Genomic DNA, 20367 nt, shown 5'->3' with positions numbered 1-20367 from the left:
ACAACGCAGCTGCTGGGTTCTGGTGGCTTTTGGTGGTAGTGGGTAGGAGCGAGGAAATGTATTTTCACATTGGACTGTTCTAACAAGTTATCTCTGAAGTTTTTCCAGAGTACCTGGAGGAAAAAAGCTTTGTGTGTGTATGCATGGGCATTGCTTTGATTGACTTCTGAACTTGGACACACTAATATTTACAGTTCCAAGTTTTATATGTAACCTTTTCTGCCAAAGTGAAACCAGAGATCCCTGTAGGTAGTATCCCATACAAGTGACGTGTAGATGTGAGAAGCAGAAACCTGGGGTGAGTTTGGGATCTTAGTGGTGGTGTTTTTAGATTTGTGTGATGCTCAGCTGTGTAAGATTTAGAGTATTTTAATGGGCTGTTGCTTTAGAGGTGTCTGAGGCTTGTTCTGTCAGCTGTTGTGCCAAATCCTGCTTGGATCAGCAGGAAATATTGCATTTACTATCTGTGTGAACGTTAGCCTCTTTTCTGTTATTAGCCTTTCATTGCTTAGAGAAATTAAAATAGCACTTAATTGCCACAATAACTTTGAGTTTATTAAGAATTCTCTCCTGAGCATGCAGGAGAACATGTTGGGAGAACATCTGGTCACAGCACTGGTCCTAAAAAACATTTTTGTTGGTGCTACTGTGTACCAGTAATCCAGACCAATGGCCTTCCCTGCTCTGACACTGCCTTTATTGCTTACAAATGTCACTTAAAAAAAAAAAATCCATGTTTGTCCTTGGTGAATGACGTAGCAGATCTGTTCCTCTGTGGTGCCTTCATCATGTTATGTTTTATTTGCTTGCAGGATAGCCCTGGTTCCTTGAGAGTGCACCAAGTATTGGATGCTTATGGTAAGCCATGGCAGCTGATGATAAGGTTGCCATTTTAACCGATGATGAAGAAGAACAGAAGAGAAAATATGTGCTTGCTGACCCTTTCAATGGCATTTCCAAGGATCAAGACTTGCATCCCCAGAACGAATCCCCTTCAACAGAGACAACTACTGTCCCAGATGAAGAACTGGACTGGTTAGAAAAGCACTGCGTCAAAATCAACAATGATCTCTTGATCTCAAAGGTCTTTTATTTTTTCTTCTACTCTGCATATGGCTCTCTGTACCCCTTGCTCCCTGTGTATTACAAGCAGCTGGGTATGTCACCCAGTCAGAGCGGACTTCTGGTGGGCATCAGGTACTTCATTGAGTTTTGCAGTGCTCCCTTCTGGGGAGTGGTAGCAGATCGCTTCAAGAAAGGGAAGATCGTCCTTCTCTTCTCACTTCTATGCTGGGTTTTATTTAACCTAGGGATCGGATTTGTTAGACCAGCCACCTTAAGATGTGTACCAAAGGGCCTTCCCCCAGCACATCCCACCAATGCAAGCAGCCTTTTAACAACCATTTCACAGAACACCTCCGTGTCATCTCCGCTAACAGCCATCAGTACTGTGTCCCCAAAAGTTCGTGGGAAGAGAGACCTGCTCACTTCCAGGCCGGTCACGTTGGGAGTTACAGGGACTGCTGCTCCTGAAGTGACCTTCCTGTTACCTACACAGAGTGGTAATGTGGAGTTTGCCTTGGAAAACAGTACTCATTTTCTTTTGAAAAACACCACTGTCACCGCCTCACCGGGGAACGTGACGCCAAGCACCACCACCCTGTCTGCCACCACCACCAAGCCGGTGCCTTCTGACCAAGCCGTGCTGGTGTATGATCAGCAAGAAGTAGAAGCCATCTTCCTGCTCATTCTGCTGGTTGTCATAACAGGAGAGTTTTTCAGTGCTTCCTCTGTTACTATTGTGGACACGGTAACTCTGCAGTACCTCGGCAAGCACAGGGACCGCTATGGACTGCAGCGTATGTGGGGGTCCCTGGGCTGGGGGCTGGCCATGCTGTCTGTGGGAATCGGCATCGACTATACCCATATAGAAGTTGCCATTGAAGGTCAAGGATGTAAAGCTCCTGAATACAAGAACTACAGAATAGTCTTCATTGTTTTTGGCGTTCTGATGACGATGGCATTAATTGTGGCCACCCAGTTTCGATTTCATTATACACACTTCAAGCAAGATGAAAATAAGAGAAAAGAGGTGGAGATATCGCAGGTGGACAGAAATGCCTCCAACGAATCCTCTGACAACACTCCTACAACCAGCATGAGCCAATCACAGTCTTTCAGTTTTTGGGACCTAATCAAGCTGCTGTGTAGTATCCAGTATGGCTCGGTGCTCTTTGTTGCGTGGTTCATGGGCTTTGGCTATGGCTTTGTGTTCACCTTTCTCTACTGGCACCTGGAAGATCTGAATGGTACCACCACTCTCTTTGGAGTCTGCTCTGTGCTCAGTCACGTCTCTGAGCTGACGGCCTACTTCTTCAGCCACAAACTGATCGAGCTGGTTGGTCATATCAGGTAAGGAGATGTTAGTAGCCATTAAAGAACTATATATGAGTACATTTGTAAGAAGTTAAATTTTAAGCCTGGCCTTCTGATAAAAAGTGAAATTCAAGTGAATATTTATTTTTTTTATTTTGAAGTTGCGAGTCCTGCGCAGGTTACATACGTGCCTCATGGAGGCGTTTTGATTATTATTTTAGGAGCTGAAAATGTTGTGCTGTGCTTCCTTAGAATTTCAGTTGCATGTCAGTGCACGTGTTCTTCGTGGCACCAAAATTTGTAGACATTTCTTAGCTTATTGATAGAGGACTCTCGTAGAGATCCTGATGGATTGCCTCCTACTCAAAGATTGTCTGCTCTGAAATGTAGTGGTACGCTTTCTTACTGTGAGTAGCAGTGTTCTGTAAACCTCCTGCTTAGCTCGCTGCTCCCTGTGGGGCAGCCTTTGCCCCCACAGTAGCCTGAATAGGTGTCACTTCTCCACTGAGAGGGGAGGGGATCAGATGAAGCAGTGAGGTGAGCACCTGCTGTGCGCATGCACTTGTAACCAGGCTCAGGCTGTTGGCAGAATGAGGTTGCAGCTTGGCAGTGTTGCTTGCAAGGTCAGTTCTGTGCTCCCTTCCTGTAGTCGCAGTTGCATGTGTTAGCTACTGAAATTAGATAGTTTCTCACCTTTTTTTTTTTTGCCACGTTGAAGTGAAATTGGTTACTTTTAGCGTGTATTACTGAATGTTGTATTCCTCTCAATTCAGAAGTAACTTGACTTCTGCATATTCTAAGTCCCTCAAAAAGAAGTAACCTTAGAGGAGGAAAGGCAGTAGTGAATCTTAGCTAATGAAGTCACAAAGTTGTTTTTGTATATGCTTAGTGCAGGCAAGTACAGATCTCTCTGTGTTGTTAGCGTGTCTTGTCCACTTGTCCCATTTGTAATCACAGTCATTGAGATGTCTTGTGTAAGCTGATTGTGCTGGTTTCTTACGTTCTACTCTGTGCTTTTGCTCCTTGCTTTTTTTGTTCTGTTCTCATTTGCTCTTATAGGGTTGAATTTCTTTGATTCATTTGATCTCTACTCAAAATGTTTGAGACACTTAGCATGGTAACTTGAGAGTTTACTTAAGAAATGTGTTTTTTTGTTCCTTCCATTAAACTGAGGAGTATCTTTGCTTTGAGTCAGTTGTTTAACTTCTGAATATAACAATTAGGTTGAGAAAATGTGGCATCTTGCGTGCAGAGACTGGAGGAAGGATATGATGATGGAGGAGTGGTGAGATCAGATCACAATCGTGATAGCTAAAGATAGCTTTGGGTATGTTTGTTCCATTTATATTGTTGTAGTGTGAAAGTCAGGCTTAGACTTCAACTAGAGAAAGAAGAAAATCCAAAAGAATGATAGGCTTGTGAATAAGGTGACACAAAAGGCAGGGAGGGGGATAATAGGCCCACTGAACTTTAAAGGGAAAGAAGATGTACAGGGTTAACTGTTCTTCATTCTTCCTTTGCACTGGTAAACCATATGAAACCAGGATTGGTCACTGTGAATTTGTTAAAATACTGACTTGTATTTGCAGTGATGAAGCATTCTGTATAATTATGACTAATGTGCTTTCCCCAGGTATATGTTATCATTATTTAATGCTTACTCATATTTAGTCATCACAGTTGGAGAAGTCTCTTTCCAGGTGTCCTTTTACTTTTTAAACTAAACTTAGAATCCCAGAGTCATTAAGGTTGGAAAAGACCACTAAGATGGTCTAGTCCAGTCATCAGCCCATCACCACCACATTTCTCAGTGCTGCATCTCCATGTTTCTTGAGCACCTCCGGGACGGTGACTCCACCACATCCCGGGGCAGCATTTTCCAATGCCTCACCACTCTTCTTGAGAAGAAATGCATCCTAACATCCAACCTGAAACTCCCATGACACAACTTTAGGCTATACCCTCTTGTCCTATCATTAGTTAGCTGTGAAAAGAGGCCAACCCCACCTTGCTACAACCTTTCAGGTATCTGTAGAGAGTGATTAAGTCTCTCCTGAGCCTCCTCCAGACTGAGCAATGCCAGTCCCTTAGCTACTTCTTGTAAGACTTGTGTTCCAGACCATTCACAGCTTTGTTGCCTTTCTCTGGACGCATGAAGCCATTGGTAGTTCTGTATACATCTCTTGCCTAGTTGCTGGTATTCTTTCTAGTGCTAATAAGAAAAATAGTCTCTAGCTGCACATCCTTCTTGGAACCATCTGACTCACAAGCACTCACGATGCATATCTTCTCTTTCCCTAGCACCTCCAAATTGCTTGTTTACCATTTTGGCATCCAACGGGTTACATGGTTACGGCAATTCTGATGTGAGGTCGTGTATGAAATAACAATCCACAGCAAGCTGTGTATGTTTCAGAGTATTTCAGTTACACTGGCAGTGGCTTGATTTCTCTTTTTAATAGGATGACTCAAGTGCTAAGGTTGTCTCTCTTTCTGTTTGGTTTATGCCAGTAAATTAAAAATAATTTATATACACACTTTCTCTTGAGTTGCTAGAATGATAGGTGCAGACAATCTTTCTGCAGTATTTCTTTGAACAGCAGCATTCAATCTTGCTGCCTTGTCCTAATTCTTGGAAGACAGGCAGGGGTAGCAAAGTTGCTTGCGCTGTCAAGGTGACAGAATTGTCCTTTGTAGAACTGAAATGAAATGAGCTTCACACCCATGATAGGTACAAACTCGGTTTTCATTTTCTAGCTTTCTGAAGCTTTCTGTGTCTACCACTGTCTGTGTTAGCAGATCAGCTGCTCCTCACATTCTTGAATCATAGAATCCTTAGGCTTGGAAGGGACCTTTTAAGGCCATCTAGTCCGACTCCCCTGTGATGAACTGACATCCCCAGCTGGATCAGGTTGCTCAGACTGCGGTTTCACAGGTTGCTTTAACTACTACGGAAGTTACTGTCCAGGCATTTTAAGCACGACCATACTGAATAAATGCTGATATAATGTCTTATTTCTGTCTCCATTAACTTTCCTGTTCAAACTCTTACTCACTGCATGTGGGTGCATGTTATGCATGCAGCTGGTGCCTCCAGCAGTGCATTATTAGCAGGTGACTGGGTGAACCTGTAGTCATTGCAGCCATCAGTGTAGCTAGAAAGCTGTTCTGGGGCTTTATGGGTTCAAGAGGTGAAAGGAAGACTGCAGGTGCTGGAGAGGCTTTTTTGCTTTGCCTCCAGCTATCTTCCACAAAACAAGTGGAAAAAGACAGCGTGGTGAAGGGCACAGTTCTTTGAGAGGGTGCTAGGAGAGAAGGCACACAGAAATGGCTATCAAATATTTAGACACCACTGCTGAGTGGCATCCTGTGTAGGAGCACTCACAGCTGCTGCTGAGTTTAGGAGGAGGATGTTAACCTCTGAAAATAACCTTCTTGAGGTTGGGCTCGAGTGTGTTTGTCTGACCATAATTCCAGTATGTGAGTCTTGATGGGCGGCGGAGGCTGCTAGTTGTGGCTGCTAACAGCTCAGACTCCTCTGCACAAATACAGACCCAGTGCTTTGAATGTTTAACCTGCAAATTGAATATGCTGTCTCTTGGATACTGCAAATAGAGTTCGTGAGAATTGCCCGCTTACGTTATCCACTGAGGTCTCATAAAGTGCCTAAGTGGTTATTGTAAGCAATTTGGAGAAAATTCCGTAAATACACACAGATTCTCATGTGATGTTCCCCTCCAAAAGCATCATTAGAGAAATGTTAGTGCAAGTAACTGTCATTTACCTAAAACTGCATCTGTATTCTAATAAATTAAAAGGTAGAAGGTAACTAACTTGCTCTTGTGAAACTCTTAGTTCAGATTTGGCTCTGGGTATAGCACTGAGGAAAAGCACAGGAGCTGGGTGTGCTGCTGGTGCTGCTGTAAGGACAGAGCAGGCTATCCTCACTTGTGGTCTGGCCAGTGCAGAACTTCTTGGGAGGAAAAGGAAGAAACTTCTTGCTGGGCTGGCAAAGTGACTGGTAAATAAAAGTGAAAATAAGGTGGCAGGAAGCTGTCCTGAACAGAGAGCTGGGGGCATCTGTGCTGCTGGTATGGAAAAACAGGTCTATGGGATGGTGTTTTTGTGTCCCCGGGTGTGCAGCACACTGGGTCCTACTGCCAGAGGAAGGAAGAAGGGAGCCTACGAACCTCTCAGCTTTGCTTACCTTCTGTAGTGCCTGCCCTAATAAGTTTCAGAAGTGTGACTGTACATCATGGTTACATGAAGCTGTATGGGGCTATGGAAAGTGCTGTTATTGGCACAGAGGGTGTGAGCTGAAGGGATAGGTGAAATGTCTGCACACACCGCTCGGCACACAAGTTGCAGTATCTGCAAACATGCACAGCTTACTGCAAGTAAACCGTATTGTCTTTGCAAATGTGTTGTTGCGAAAGGCTCAGAGCCGTTTTTGTAATTTGGAATCTTTTTGATGCAGCTGACACAATGACAATGATGGCACTGCTATTGTAGCTGTCAACACGTTTATTTAGAGACCTCCAGTGTTGTCAGGATGCTGCAGTTCTGTGTTTGCACCTCTCCAGATTTTTCAGTGGCTCTGTACCATTGAGTTAAACCTCGTTGTGCATTGATGGAACAGCTAATGAAGCAGTGGCACAAAGAGTAAGGAGTCCTTTCTCAGTATCAGTGCTTATATGTTAATTGCCAATTGCATTTAAATCACTTGGGCCAAACAAGGAGCCAACCAAGAAACCATGTTTAGGGATTTGTTGAGGTTCAGTCGTGGTTTTTTCCTGAGATAAATCATGTTCTGAGTGGAGTTGGCCTTCCCTAAAATCACCGATAGGGAAAATGTAGCTGAATATGCAACCTGGGAGCTAAACCTGAGAACTGGAAGGGAAAAGTCAGCAGATTCAATGGGTGATGTGCTGTGAAAAATAACCCCTGTCCTTCATCGTTTAAGAACTGTAACAAGAGCTTCTTTTTTTTTTTCCCATTTCCTTCCCTTCACTCTGAGATGCAGCATCTGCTGCTTTTCAACAGGATGGTTAAGTTTTATCCTGAGGCGTGTTGTTACAAACCATATTGCTTCTGTGGGATGTGTTTCTAGAGGAGTTCTGAGCAGTTTGCAGATACTGGGACTATAAACTTGTATTAATTGGGGTAGAATTAATTTGTCTAATGCAAGCCTGCAACAGGCTGTTATTAAAATGCAATGATTAGTCTCTGAATGAGTTGAAAACAGGATTGTTAGGAAGGGATGCTGAATGCGCTCAGAAATGGCCTCTCTGAAATAGAACTCCATGCAGAGTGTGGCGTGAAGCTGTAGGACTTCGAAGCCTTCTGTCTCTGCTGACCCTTCTGGTGCTTTTTCCATTAAGAGTTTGAAGAGAGTCTTAACTTGAGTGTTGTTTTGCATATGTGTTTGGAGTAAGCAAGAGGAGAGCTCTGGTGCAGGTGCAGGACTCAAGGGAGTTGTGTTGAGGAGGTGCTTCAGACCTGCAAAGCCTGTGCATGCCATTGATCTCTGAAGCTGCAAGGTGTACGGTAACAAACAAGAAATGGGAACTGCTTTGACTTCTCTTTTCCTTAATCCATCCAGAGTGCTCTATATTGGTCTTGCCTGCAATACTGCCCGCTACATTTACATCTCCTATCTGGAAAATGCCTGGACGGTCCTCCCAATGGAAGTGCTTCAAGGTAAGATAGTGCATTCGTGGCCTTCTCGAATGAGCGTGTTTGCTTTTCACCCAAACTGAAAAATGGTACTTTTTAAGTACATATGTGGCCTTTCTCTCTCTGCTCTTCCTGCAACTGCAAGTATCCCAGCCAGCACAGGTTTATAAGGCTTTGCTGTTTATCTTGGGAAGTATTTGACATCAGAAGGGTGGCTCTGTGTTTGTGTGCCGTTGGCTGTTGATTCAAGCAGGGCTGTGCAGGGCCAACACGCCCTTTAGCTAAACAAAGAGAGGCAGCGTGAGCTGGGTGCACACCTTCTGCAGGCCTGGTTTGGTGGATGAACACCAGCTGCATTAATGCAGAAGGATGCAGTACTTAAAGGATGCTGTGGGAAAAGATTAAAAAGGACAAGAACCCACTGGGTCGTTCTGTCTCTGTTAAACTATTCTGCAGCTATTTTTCAGGGGCACTCTTTGATTAGTGCTTCAGACTATTTAATTGTTTCAATGGCTGGAGGGAAATCTCTTGGAGTAGCTTTGTCAGGGCTAAGAGAGCTCCTTTAAGATCACTGCCCTTTAGCAGACGTGATGGGAAGGACAGAGGTCTGCTCTGTGCAAAGGGAGTTGAGTCCTGTTTTCAAGTCACATTCTCAAAGAGGTTTGTAAGGCCTTCAGTACGGTGTTAAGGTATGTATTGTTCTCACTTGTATTTTATGACGTTTTTTCTTGTCTTTGTGTTGGGTAGCACTGCTCAAAACCAAGAAGAATCTAAACTGTTTTCCTTTCTGTTGTGTCATTAGTGAAGAATATGGAGCTGTTTGTGTCCTTAGGCCTACCACAGAATGGCTGATTGAAATGCAGAGAGTGTTTTTCTTGCCCTTAAAAGCAGCCTATCATCTTGGTTAAAGCCAGTGCTGTGATTTCATACAGTACTGCTTGGAAGATCTGCACATTTTACGTAGAAGCTTTATTTGTCTCTGTGTAGCACAATTTGAATTTGTTTCCTTCTTCTGCTCTATATACAGAAGTCTTCTGTGAAGGCTTAACTGAGTTGAAGTGCCATTGGCGAGCTCTGTATAGATTCCTACTGACACCAATATCCATTTGCATCCTATCTCCTTTCCTGCCTGCTACCAAGCCCTATTTGCTGCACCAATCTGCTGTAAGAGCAAGCTTCTGAATTTTGATGAAAAATCCCCCCAACCCACAATGATGGAGTTGTCGCTTCATCTGCCACACTAAGTGTTAAAATGGGGTTATGTGACAAAGAGCAATGTGTATGTGTTTTAAGTTTCCTGCTTAAACACCAGGGGGGAGCAAAAGGTGAATGCAGAGGTTTGGATATTACTGTGTAAGTAATCCTATTCTCAAGATGCTTGAACTCCAAATGCAGAGGAAGAGCTCGTGTCTCAGCAGCCCAGCCCTAAGTTCATGTCTGGGAGCATCCTCTGGCTGGGGCTGAGAAAGCCATTTCTTTACCTTTGGAACTTGTTTTTATTCTACTGAAATTTCAGGTGGTTTTGTTCATCACGTGGGTTTGTTTTTACAGCGAGGCTGCAAGGGAGCTGTTCTGTTTCTTTGTGAGCTGTAATCCAGAGTAATGTGAGATTTACTTAAGAAAAAGAGAAGTCCCTGCAAAATAGTGCTTCCTTATACATTTATCTGCCAGCCTTTGTCTCTATCTGGCCACTGCTGAATCATGTACACTGGGTTCATATTGCTTTGTGCAAAAAAGAGAGATTTGCAGCTATTTATAGCTAGAAAAGGAGAAAGCTGAAAGTAGCACACAGAAAAACCAAAACCAGCCTACAACCTCATTGTGTTCCGAAGGCACATCTCAGCCTGCACCTGCTGCGGTGTGTTAGCATCCGTGGAGCCCGCAGGTACAGTACCTGTGTACCTCCTTGCTGCCACTGTGCTGCGGCATCCGCTGCCTTGCAGTCATCCCATTCAGTCTTGCTCCATGGTAGAACAAGTTCGTCCTTTTAAAGTACTTTTGGTTTTTGCTTTTTTCCTGCCCGTGGATCTCTTTCCCTCCCTGCTCTTACTGGTCTCTCTCTTTCTGACTCATTGTTTCTCCTGCAGCATTTACCACATCCTTTACTTCCTGCATGTGTCAGTAGGGGTAAGAGGTGACACCTTCGTGAAGTTTGGTGAGGGGGAGCTTGAATTTGTTACATGAGTTTGTTGGCAGAGGTAAGAGTTGTGGTTGCTTTGTGTACGTGAGGGTAGAAGTGCTTAAAAGCAAGAAAAGGTTTCCTTGTGCAGAGCAAGTGGGTACCACGTGTGCTGCATGGCTGCGTCAGGTTGGTGGGTCTCTACAATCCCTTGGTGGAGTCCAGGCAGCAAAGAAACATAACTCTTCCTCCAGGAAGCTGCCAGGTTCTGTGTTAGCTCCGGTACACTCAGCTGAAGGGATGGTAAGGTCAACAACTGTTTCAGCTGCCTCTTCTAAAGTATTTATTTTTCTTCTTAAGAAGCTTCTGAAATGCAGGGAGGATTATCCCATGTGCTGTGCTAAAGGGCACGGAGAGATGTGGAGGAGATGACTGCAGACCGCATCTATTGATGGCAATAAGAGCCATATGGCATTTCAGTTGCTGTCAGTGCAACTGGGGCAGCAAGGGTTCTGCAGGTGTGTTACACTCTCGAGCAGCAAAGGAGGAGACTTCAGCCCAGCTCTGAAGTCACAATTTTCAATCTGTAGGATTTGTTTGCACGTGCAGTGTAGGAAAACAAGACCTTAGGCTGAATCTCTAACTGCAAATGTCAAGACACTCTGGTAGGTAGGTACCCTCAGTAAATACAGGCCGTCAGCCTGAACTTGAGGGCAGTCTCATTCATTTTGCAGGTCAAAGACCAAGTTGTAATGTATTTGCTACCTGACAGGTTGTCTCAGAGCCATGGTCTGGTAGCAGCTATGCCTGCCAGCTGAGTTGCACAGCACACCTTTTCTGAAGTACAGAACTACAGCAATAACCTGAAAAGGAGTGATTTTCACATGGTGGTTACCTACCATCTTCCCACAAATGCTATTCTGGGTGCTGCCTTCTGCAGCAGGTCCCTGTCTGGAGGGCAAATAGCTCGAATCCTGCACTGGCTGTGATTAGACGAGATCTCTCTTGCAATCAGTTTGGCTCCCACCATTTCCAGCTGTGGGTTTGTATGGCAAGGACACTGTTTGCTAAACATGGTTCTGAGCGCAGTGCTGGGGTTGTTGCCCTTGTCCTTGTCAGAGTCCGGGTGGTCAAAGGGTGGTTAGTGGTTTTAATGAGTACTGTCAGAATGTGCTTATTGTTTACAGAAATTGTTAAAAGAAACGTGCTTAGCAGTAATCCAGGCCAACTTCTTTTTTGTTGTAAAACCTGTTCCAAAAAGTCACTTAGCTAGAATTAATTATCATTAAATAATCACATTAGTAATGTGCGAGCATGTGAACAGAGCCTGTGCCTTGAGAGACCAGTAAGATAAGCTGCCTTGAAGGGGTGGCTTTGTTTTCAGAGTGACTAGAAACTCTGTGTTCTACCCAGATCTCCCTGCAGAGGTGAAACCATCTACGAAGGTGCTGGTTAAGCACAGCCTTTTGTTTGCAAACAAAGGTATCGGCCTCATGGTTCAAGCAATTTCTGGTGTCGTTTGGATTGGCCTGGCTTTATAACTTGATTTACTCTTGACTAGCTGGTGAAACAGAATGTTTTACGTTAATTGTAAAACATACTGTTTGTAAAAGGAAAGCTTGTTATCTGTACTGCATTAGCTCTGCTTTGTTATTGGGGCATTTGATGGCTGCCTGTGTGGGTTTGTATTAAGGAAAGATTGATATTGAGTGGGTCTTAAATTCATAGCTTTTTTTGTGGAAAACCTGTGCGGTTCAAAGCCTTGAACTGTAAGTGGTTGGGTAAAATGCACTCATCCTAATGCCAACCTTCTATGTTTCAACCAGACGACGTACTGTCACCAAGGCCATCTCCACGATGTATAAAAGGGGCCTTTCTGTGCTCTGCTGTCTTCTAAGTAGTTAACTCATTGCAGACCCCAAAACTGTGACATTTTTCTTTAGATTTGGAACGAAGAAGAAACTCTGCAGCCTCTTGGACATCGAACAGACCTGAATGGTGTCAGGTTCATACGCTAGGAGCAATGTACAGCTAAGCAAAATCTAAGTTGCTGTTCAGGTGTATTACAACCCAGTGCATTGTCTTGTTCTGAAGAGCCCCCAGCCCAAATGCAGAATTAATTCCTGAGTGTCCAGCTGTTCTTTAATAAGTCGAGTGCAGAGGACAGAAACGTGGACTGAGTCATCGGTTGTGCCAACAGATTTTATTGAAGCGAGGCAGCAGAACTTAGGCATCAGTAAGCTGTGATTACTATTTTTAATACCACTCAAATAAGAATAAATATTCCCACTCGTTCTGAGGGTGGCAGAATAGTTCAGGCTTATTTAACGTGTGATGTTCCAGGACCGTTTTGCTTTTCCAACTTCTCAGTGTAGCCTTTTCCTGTCCCTTCCTCCTCGCTACCCAGAAAGCCACTGGGCAGGTGGCAGAGATGGGGCTCTACCTGCAGCCTCTTCCTGCCCCTCGGTGGCTCAGCTCTCCTTCTGGGAAGAAAAAGAGTTTAACCCTGAATCTACAGGCCTGGGTCACGCCCAGAGGGATGAGGAGTCTGGCAGAGAGATTTTCAAGGCACTTTATTCTTCAGTCTTCCCAGGGTCTGTCTCTTAAACACAGTCATCTGACAGGGAGAAAGAGCCACTGACAGCCTCTGCAGAACAAAGAGCCCTCACATCTGTGCGGATTGCTTGCCGGTGGTGCATCACCAGCACTTGCTCAGTGCTTTGCAGGCATTGGGCAGAAAGGGGCTCTTCTTGTTTCCCTTGGCAGCTGTGCGCTGTGCTGGGGACCCCATCCTCTTCACCACGTTCCCTGTCCGCAGGTGTCACGCACGCGGCCATATGGGCGGCCTGCATCTCCTACCTGAGTGCAGCGGTGCCCCCGGAGCTGAGGACATCGGCCCAGGGCATCCTGCAGGGCCTGCACCTGGGCCTGGGCAGAGGATGCGGGGCAATGGTCGGAGGGGTTTTGGTCAACTACTTTGGTAAGCAAAAAGCACGCTGAAGAGTTTTGTTGTATTGATTGAAATTCTGGTTTTACTGGGCTACTGGCTTATGTGTTGATGCATAAAATCCTGTTATATTTGAAGAGCAATATGCTGTATGTAAATGGTGGAGTCCTAGAGGTGCTCAGGCTGGCAGGGGCTTCGGGTTGTCTCCTGCTCACAGCAGGGTCAGCACTGACTTCAGAGAAGGCTGCTTTACTGCCTCATTCTGTCAGTGCTGTAGATGGATTTAATTGTATGTTATGCCGGGATATTTTTAGTGTTGTGTGGGCAAGCCCACAACCTGATCCTTAAGACAAAGGAATTCTTTGTGAGAGGTTAGGCTGATTCTGTGCAGCCTGCTGGTGAAAAAATGAGATCCTAACTCTTCTGTTAAAAAGCCTTTGCAAAACCTGTTGAAGTATGGGGGGAAATAAAAATAATACAGCGAGCTTGTAAAAGTCTACATAGGTCAGCAGATGCCCAGAGTGTGTAATACTGATTCATCTTGTATTATTTTCCTAGTTAAGAGATTCTCAATTTAAAAACTATCTGTCATTACAGGTCCTGCTGCCACATTCAGAGGAATAGGAATGGCTTGTTTAGTGATTCTTCTTCTGTTTGCACTGATCCAGTGGCTGTTGGTTCCTGATGAAGAAGAAGGTAAATATTCCTGTTGCGAAAATACAGCACAAAAAGATGAAAGGGGTATCTCCAAAGATAATTCCCTGCACCTTTAATTTTGTTTGGGGTCCTTACTGAGACCTTGATTGAACAGTTTGATTTGGAATGAGAAATCTTTTCCTCAGCAGTGATAGAAATTGAGGTATGCTGCTGCTGTAAGAAGTACAGCATTGAGTGCTTGGCTACCTACAGGAGGATGGCATAAAATATTTGACTACCTGGGTGTCCTCTTAGTTCTGGGGATCTCCTAGGTTAATCTTGAAGGATGTAATAAGTCATGTCTCTTGGATTAGTCCCCTAAGACTGCCATCTCAATGACTGCATACTCTCATGTGCTACTGGTCCAAGTGACCTCTGCAGAAATTGTAGAGATGGCTTCAGAGGACAGCAGCTCTTGTAGCTGTGTCTGCGCTGTTCTGACCTCAGAGAAATCTCCCCACAGATGGAACTTGAATTCTTTCATCTCCACCTTTGTTATTGAGAAATGAAAAACTTAATGCTATGTTGAGGATTTGTAGCTCTTACAAAGACAAGAGAACTGTGGCGTGATTCTGAAACAGTGTGAGCTGTTAAACTGCTTTTCACCCAAATGTGACTTTGCAGTGTGAGTTTTTGTAGGAAGTAAAATTTGTCTGGAGTGTGCAATGACTTGTCCTTGACTAGTTATTAAGTTGCCTGGACTGAGCTATTCAAATATTTATTCACCTTTGTTCAAACAGTAATGAGAAAGGAAAGGTAGAAAGAAGAATATTTGCTGTTTCAGTTTCCCATCAAGATCTGTTTAATTACACGTGAAACTACAGAATAAGAGTTTCATCCTGATGGCATATTCTCTCTAGTTGGGTTCAGTCTTGGTTTTCACTTAATATGTGTTCTCCCCATCTTAAGAGTGGATATTTTAAATTTAAGTATGCCAGTAGTTAGGTCGCTTTCAGCAATACCAGTTGGGTGAGTAAAACTGTGTGTGTGGTTAAGTGTGTGCAGGATTGGCCTCTTCATTTCTGCTCTAGTAGGGGGCATCCAGCCATTGTTTAAAATACGCAGCACTATCTAAGGGTCTGTGAACAAAATCTAGTTTTATCATTTTGAAAACAAGATCTTTTTAATTGGTAAAACACTTGAATATTTTCTCAGCATTTATGCTGTGTGTTTTTTACAGACTCACAGACAACATAAAGCTATTACTTAAAATATCCAATAGTTTCTAACTATCTGTTTGATTACTTTTCCTATATACATACTCTGGCTCTTCAGGATTGTGAAACACTGTGTAGGGTCACAACAGTCATTTTCGGATGGTATTTCAAGGAAGTAATGAGTACTATTTCAGATTATGGTATGACCTTAGACATGAAGGTCTGTTGAGACCTTATATCTTCTAAGTTTCCAGGTTCCATAGCTCTAATAGCTGGCGGGGGACAGATGGGCTGCTTTGTGCTCACCAGCCCCTCCTGCAGCCAGCTTGCACACCTCTCTGCAGTTGCAGAGCGGCCTTGCTTGCAGGGACAGCATCTGTGTTGCGTTCCCCTAATGAGGTTATGGTGTGTCTGGCTCCTGGCTAGCTGTGCCTGTGTTGGGCTTTCAGTACAGTGATAAGAACACTGATAGCACAGTCACTGCGTGCTTTGTCTGCTTCACGTTCTTTTTTTATGCTTGTTGGATCTAGCTGGTGATTACTTTGTTTTAAACTTCAGAAAAGACAATGCTGGCAGAAAGGATCCCAGTGCCTTCCAGTCCTGTTCCCATAGCAACTATTGACCTTGTACAACAGCAGTCAGAAGATGTCATGCCTCGGACTGAGCCCAGGCTGCCTCTGAAGAAGACAAAACACCAGGAGGAACAGGAGGATGTGAACAAGCCTGCCTGGGGCGTCAGCTCTTCTCCTTGGGTCACCTTAGCTTATGCTATCTACCAGATAAAGGAGATGGTTAAGCTATCCAAAACCCACCCGTTGCCTGAGAATCAGCCTTTGCAGGTAATATTCTGTTTCACGGGAAATTCTCATGTACTGGTGGGTGCTTGAAATCCTTTGTAGCTGGGGAAATCTGTCAGTACTTGGCAAGTATTCTCTGTCAGCGTATAGCAAATTCAGATTTGGGAAACAATAGTTGAAGGGGAGTATGAAATAGAGTTGTTGTCTGTGTGTAGTACAGCAGGAGTAACTGTTTTTGCACGTATCATCTTCCTAGAGAGGAAGATAGGAGAGGGAGACATGGAGCAAGACTGTTTTGCAGGCTGAGATGTGCTAGAGTTCCTATGAGTTTACATTTGTTTTCATATTAGCTGGAACGTGAAGGTTTTACATTTGCAAAGTTTACAAAGTGATAAGTAAACATCAAGTCTTAGAACTTCTTAGGAGAGAGTAGAGCTCCTTACTTTATTTTGATTCATTGGGTGATGCTACCAGATATCCACGTTGTAGTGGAAGTAGGAGTTCAAGACAACTACAGGTGGCATGCAGAGCTTTCAGTTCAGATCAAGTTTATCTCTTATCAGGAGTTATCCCAGATGAGAGCCATTCTGGGACTTAACCTGTCTGATTGGCAGTCCTCTCTTTACACCATTCCCCTTCCATTCAGCCTCACTTAAAATGGATTTGAAAAGTCTCATCAGCAGGGAGTGGGAGCTTGAATTGTCACCTGGTGCTCTGACTGTGCTGTCCAGAATGGAGCTGAAGCACGCTACTTAAGGGAAGCAGGCTGATGTCAGTGCAGGTTTTAGAACAGCGTGGATAATCTGAAAGCCACCATGTTTACCACTTCGGAAGGAGTGGGTGAAGTTCCCTCTTACGTACCTGGTGGGAGGAAACACAGAAATGCTTTTTCCACAGCTGTGTCTTTAGAAATGGACAATTTGAGGTATGACAGTGACTCAGCAGAGCAGAGTGTGTAGGAATTTCACTGGGTCAGCTCTCTCCTGCCTTCCTTACTTGTCTTTATTATTGCAGATGTATTCACAGACAGGTTGGCTTTACTTTGACTGTGTTGGTTGGTTGGGTTTTTTTTTTTGAACTTCTCTGGGTTAAGGACTGAGGTTTTCTATGTTCTTTCTTTTTATGGTGACACCAAAGAGACTCTAGATATCTGACATCAAAGTAATCTGTACAGACAAGGCTCTGGCTCCCATTGGCAAGCATCCTCGAGGGTCTTGCCTTGTGTAAGCTGTTCTCACATGGCAATCGGAGAAGTACAGCAGCAGAGAGTACATCAGTGGGCATGGCAGGGGGAAGCTTTACACTTGTATGGTGCCTGAGAGACTTGGCTGACACTGCTGGACACCATCTGGCCACCTCACTGAGCTCTGTGAAGCAGCCACACGTGCTGTTGGGCCCACTGAGGCTCAGCAATTGCTTTGTAGAGTGTTGTCTCTTCGTTATTCTTTTCCTCCTTTAAAAATACAGTGCTGTTATAAAATAGTTCTTACTGATTGTGCTAGAATTCAATGCAACTATTGAAAAGGCTGTCCATATCTCTTATTAAATTTGATAAATAACTTCCTTAAAAATGCACGTGCAAATAGATCATTTGGAAGGAAGGTTAATGCACAGAAATGGGATCTAGTGACAAAAATCCTCTGTCTTTATGTCATTAGGGTTTTGGTTCTATCTTTGCTAATGCTCACCTGTCCTCCAAGCAAAGGGTTATTGTTGCCATATTCTCTATTCTTCAGCGCAAAACAAATATTTATAGGTAGTGAGTCATCTTGTAATGTCAAGTTTCGGTTGTTTCGATCCCGAGGAATGAATGTACCTGGTATTTAATGTGCTCTCGTGCTCCTCAGCGGGGCCTGTTTGAATAGGCTGGATGGAAATGTACCATCAGCGCTGCAGAAATGCTGCCATCCAGAAAGTCTGCACGGTATGTGGGGGAGGGAAGGAGCTATTGAGGCAAGCTGTGTGTAAGGAGCTTGAGAAAATGTAGAGAATTGTTTCGTCATAATAACGGTCTTGTCTGAACACTGAAATCCAGTAATTGCTTTTTTTTCCCCTTGAAACACAACAAGTTTGTTTTTTGCATGCTTCCTGGGGAAGCGCAGTTAGGAAAAGAGATGGAAGGTAAGCAAATGTCTGCTTGCTATTGGTGTCATCTGGATTTAAATGCGCTGCTTTTGCTTTCTTTATTGCTTTGATTTGTTACGTTGTGAGCTTTCCAAGTGGGCGCTTTGTGAGTGTCCAGAAGTGGATGCACTGGGGGGGGATATGCAGTGGGGACAGTGCCGTGTGGGCCTGCACTCACTTTCTGCATGCAATACTTTCCCCTCTTTAGAAAATCAGTGAGAACTGCAGTGCGTTGGCCAGCTCAGAAAGGCAACCCCCGACAGCGACAGATTCTGGGCAGCCCAGAAATTGTTCAACACCAACGGCAACATCAGATTCCCAAGTAGATGGCGACTGTGTGGCGTTGGACCGCGATGCTCAGCCTGCTGCCGCAGGGCCCTGAGATGCGCTCATCCCATCAAATCCAGTGCATGGAATTCTGCTTCTCACCTGGGAAACGCTGGAGTAGGAGCTCAAAAGTAGGACTTCCTTCATCTTAATGATCGTAATGTGATGCAGTGCAAGCTTTTAACTATATACAAATATTCACTTGGCTACACAGAGCAACACGAGCAGGGAAGCCAGAAGTTTGGAATGCTAGAGGGAAGTGATGTGGTCAGATCTAAATGTAGGAAGAATTCTTGGCTGTTTTGCAAAGGCTGAGTCAAGTGCTATGAGATGTCTTTGCAATCTGCAGGAAAAGGAGAGCTCACTCTTCACTTGCTGAGGCCCTGAGTGCCTGACTGGGTCAGCTCGTTGTTCGTTTTTCTTGAAATTTCTTCATGAGTCAAAATGAAGAGACTTCTTAAGAGAGAAACTGAGGTTTCCCTGCATAGTGTGTTAAAAATATTGGATCCAATACATATAGAAGTGGCATAGAACTGTAAAGATTTCTCAGAAACAGAATAGCTTTTAGCAAGCGTAGCTTCATATTATGGTGATGGAATAAATAAAACATATTCAAAGAATATGTTTTTCAAAGCTACTGTTATCTTGTTTGACATAACGGTTTAGTTCTGCAAAGGAAAGATTTGGAAGTGGCATTTTAGTGAAGCAGAAGAGCTAGAAGGCGGCTTTTAGAGTGCTTGCAGCCCTTCACCTGGGCGTTGTGTGTGTGTGTGTGTGTGTGTGTGTGTGTTTGGGTCACTTTAGGTTTGACGTTGTATTGAGACAACCATCTTTGATCAAGATTGCACAACCTAGGATTGATCAAGGCTTCAGTGGGCACACTGTTCTTTTTTTTGTTATTTATTTCATCATCTATACAATGGTTTATTTAATGAAATGTAGTTACTGTGCTTATTTATTAAGACAGCAAGCTTAAGTGCCTGGGGAAGGGGGGCGGGTGGGGAGGAATCACCTAATAATTGTAATGGTTAGAATTTCAGGGGCAAAGTTGTTGAAGCAGAAATCAAGTAGAGAGATTCTCAGGACAGAGCATACATAACTGAATTGCAGCATGTTTTGGAAATCACTTTGCCCACTGTTGAGACACTGGAAGACTTTGGATTGTTCTGTCGTACTGTTCACTATTAGCCACAGCCAGCTCTCTGGCTGCTGCGTAGTGAAAGCTGCTGCTGAAGGGAGATCCTTGGGCTGGAGGAGGAGCTGGGGGTTTAGTCAGGGTAGTGTTTTGGCCCATCTGCTTACACCCACAGCTTGCTGTTGGGAGATCCTGAGCACTCAGCTTCTGCAGGACTCGAGCAGGTACTGCTCAGCCCTCCATGAAGATGTCAGTGTCAGCCTTCCATGGGACGGTGTGTGCTGTTGGACCACATGGCCTGTGCAGTGACACAGGGGCAAGGTGAGCAGCAGCGTGGGGTTAGGGGGGAGGACGATAGCAGCAGCTGAGCAGGAAAAGGGCGTACACAGCTTCACCTGCTTTGACACCCAGTTAGCTGAAGGGCCTCCTGTAGCTGTGTTTTAGCTGTGCTTTTAGAACAACCTGTGTTCTGGCGGTGCCTGGGACCAACGCCATAGGAAATAAACATTGATGACTAGCCACTAATTCCTTTTTTTGCACTTGAACTTACATGTACTGTACTCACGTAAATCCTCATGACTTGTCTAAGTGTCCTTTAAAATGAGAAATGTATTTATTGTATGTTTGTATAACTTGGGGGAGAACTCAAGGACTGAACAGGCGACAGGACAGAAGGATGCTAAAAACCATCTTGAGACAAAGCAACCATTTGTTGAGTTCATGCTGTACGGTGTTACCTCAGCTTCTACTGCATAGCACCTGGATTGTGAGGTGAAGAGCTTGTACACTGTGTTTACACTTCGGAATTGTTCCTTTGAAATGCCTGCTCTTTTTGGAACTGTATAGTCGTTCTGTGTTGCAAAATGGACATGTACACTGGGTTTTGATATTTGTGAAACTGTAAAAACTGTGGTAAGAAATATAAATTATCCATAATGTATTGAATGGCATTGGTTTGAACTCTTATTATGTGCGTTCGTGCTGCGGTGCCTGCAATGAACATAACCAGCAGC

General features: G+C 44.2%; 1 protein-coding gene and 1 long non-coding RNA gene across 23 annotated transcripts in view; one reads left to right on the top strand and one right to left on the bottom strand.

The window, feature by feature from the left end:
* The window catches only part of MFSD6 (major facilitator superfamily domain containing 6), a 73418-nt gene extending 53124 nt beyond the window's left edge, over positions 1 to 20294 (top strand). For 20 of the 22 annotated variants that reach the window (XM_046943953.1, XM_046943957.1, XM_046943955.1 and 17 more), the window contains 6 exons: positions 813 to 2412; positions 7979 to 8076; positions 12990 to 13151; positions 13716 to 13814; positions 15530 to 15810; positions 18101 to 20294. In XM_046943953.1, the coding sequence (XP_046799909.1) occupies positions 866 to 2412; positions 7979 to 8076; positions 12990 to 13151; positions 13716 to 13814; positions 15530 to 15810; positions 18101 to 18274 (2361 nt within the window). In that variant the 5' untranslated portion in view covers positions 813 to 865 and the 3' untranslated portion in view covers positions 18275 to 20294. Of the gene's footprint in view, positions 1 to 812; positions 2413 to 7978; positions 8077 to 12989; positions 13152 to 13715; positions 13815 to 15529; positions 15811 to 17837; positions 17890 to 18100 lie in introns of all 22 variants that reach the window. The other 2 variants (XM_004942395.5, XM_015289361.4) reach the window with 2 other exon arrangements.
* LOC121111307 lies at positions 3492 to 4727 on the bottom strand. Its single transcript, XR_005861573.1, has 2 exons — positions 4644 to 4727; positions 3492 to 3757 (listed from the first exon to the last, which is right to left on the bottom strand). It is a non-coding gene; the product is annotated as an uncharacterized LOC121111307 (long non-coding RNA).
* Positions 20295 to 20367: the final 73 nt, after the last annotated feature.

This window comes from Gallus gallus, chromosome 7 (genome assembly GCF_016699485.2).
Source record: "Gallus gallus isolate bGalGal1 chromosome 7, bGalGal1.mat.broiler.GRCg7b, whole genome shotgun sequence".
Classification (NCBI taxonomy): domain Eukaryota; kingdom Metazoa; phylum Chordata; class Aves; order Galliformes; family Phasianidae; genus Gallus; species Gallus gallus.
The sequence above is the reverse complement of the archived record's forward strand: the minus strand, read 5'-3'. Positions and strand labels throughout refer to the sequence as shown.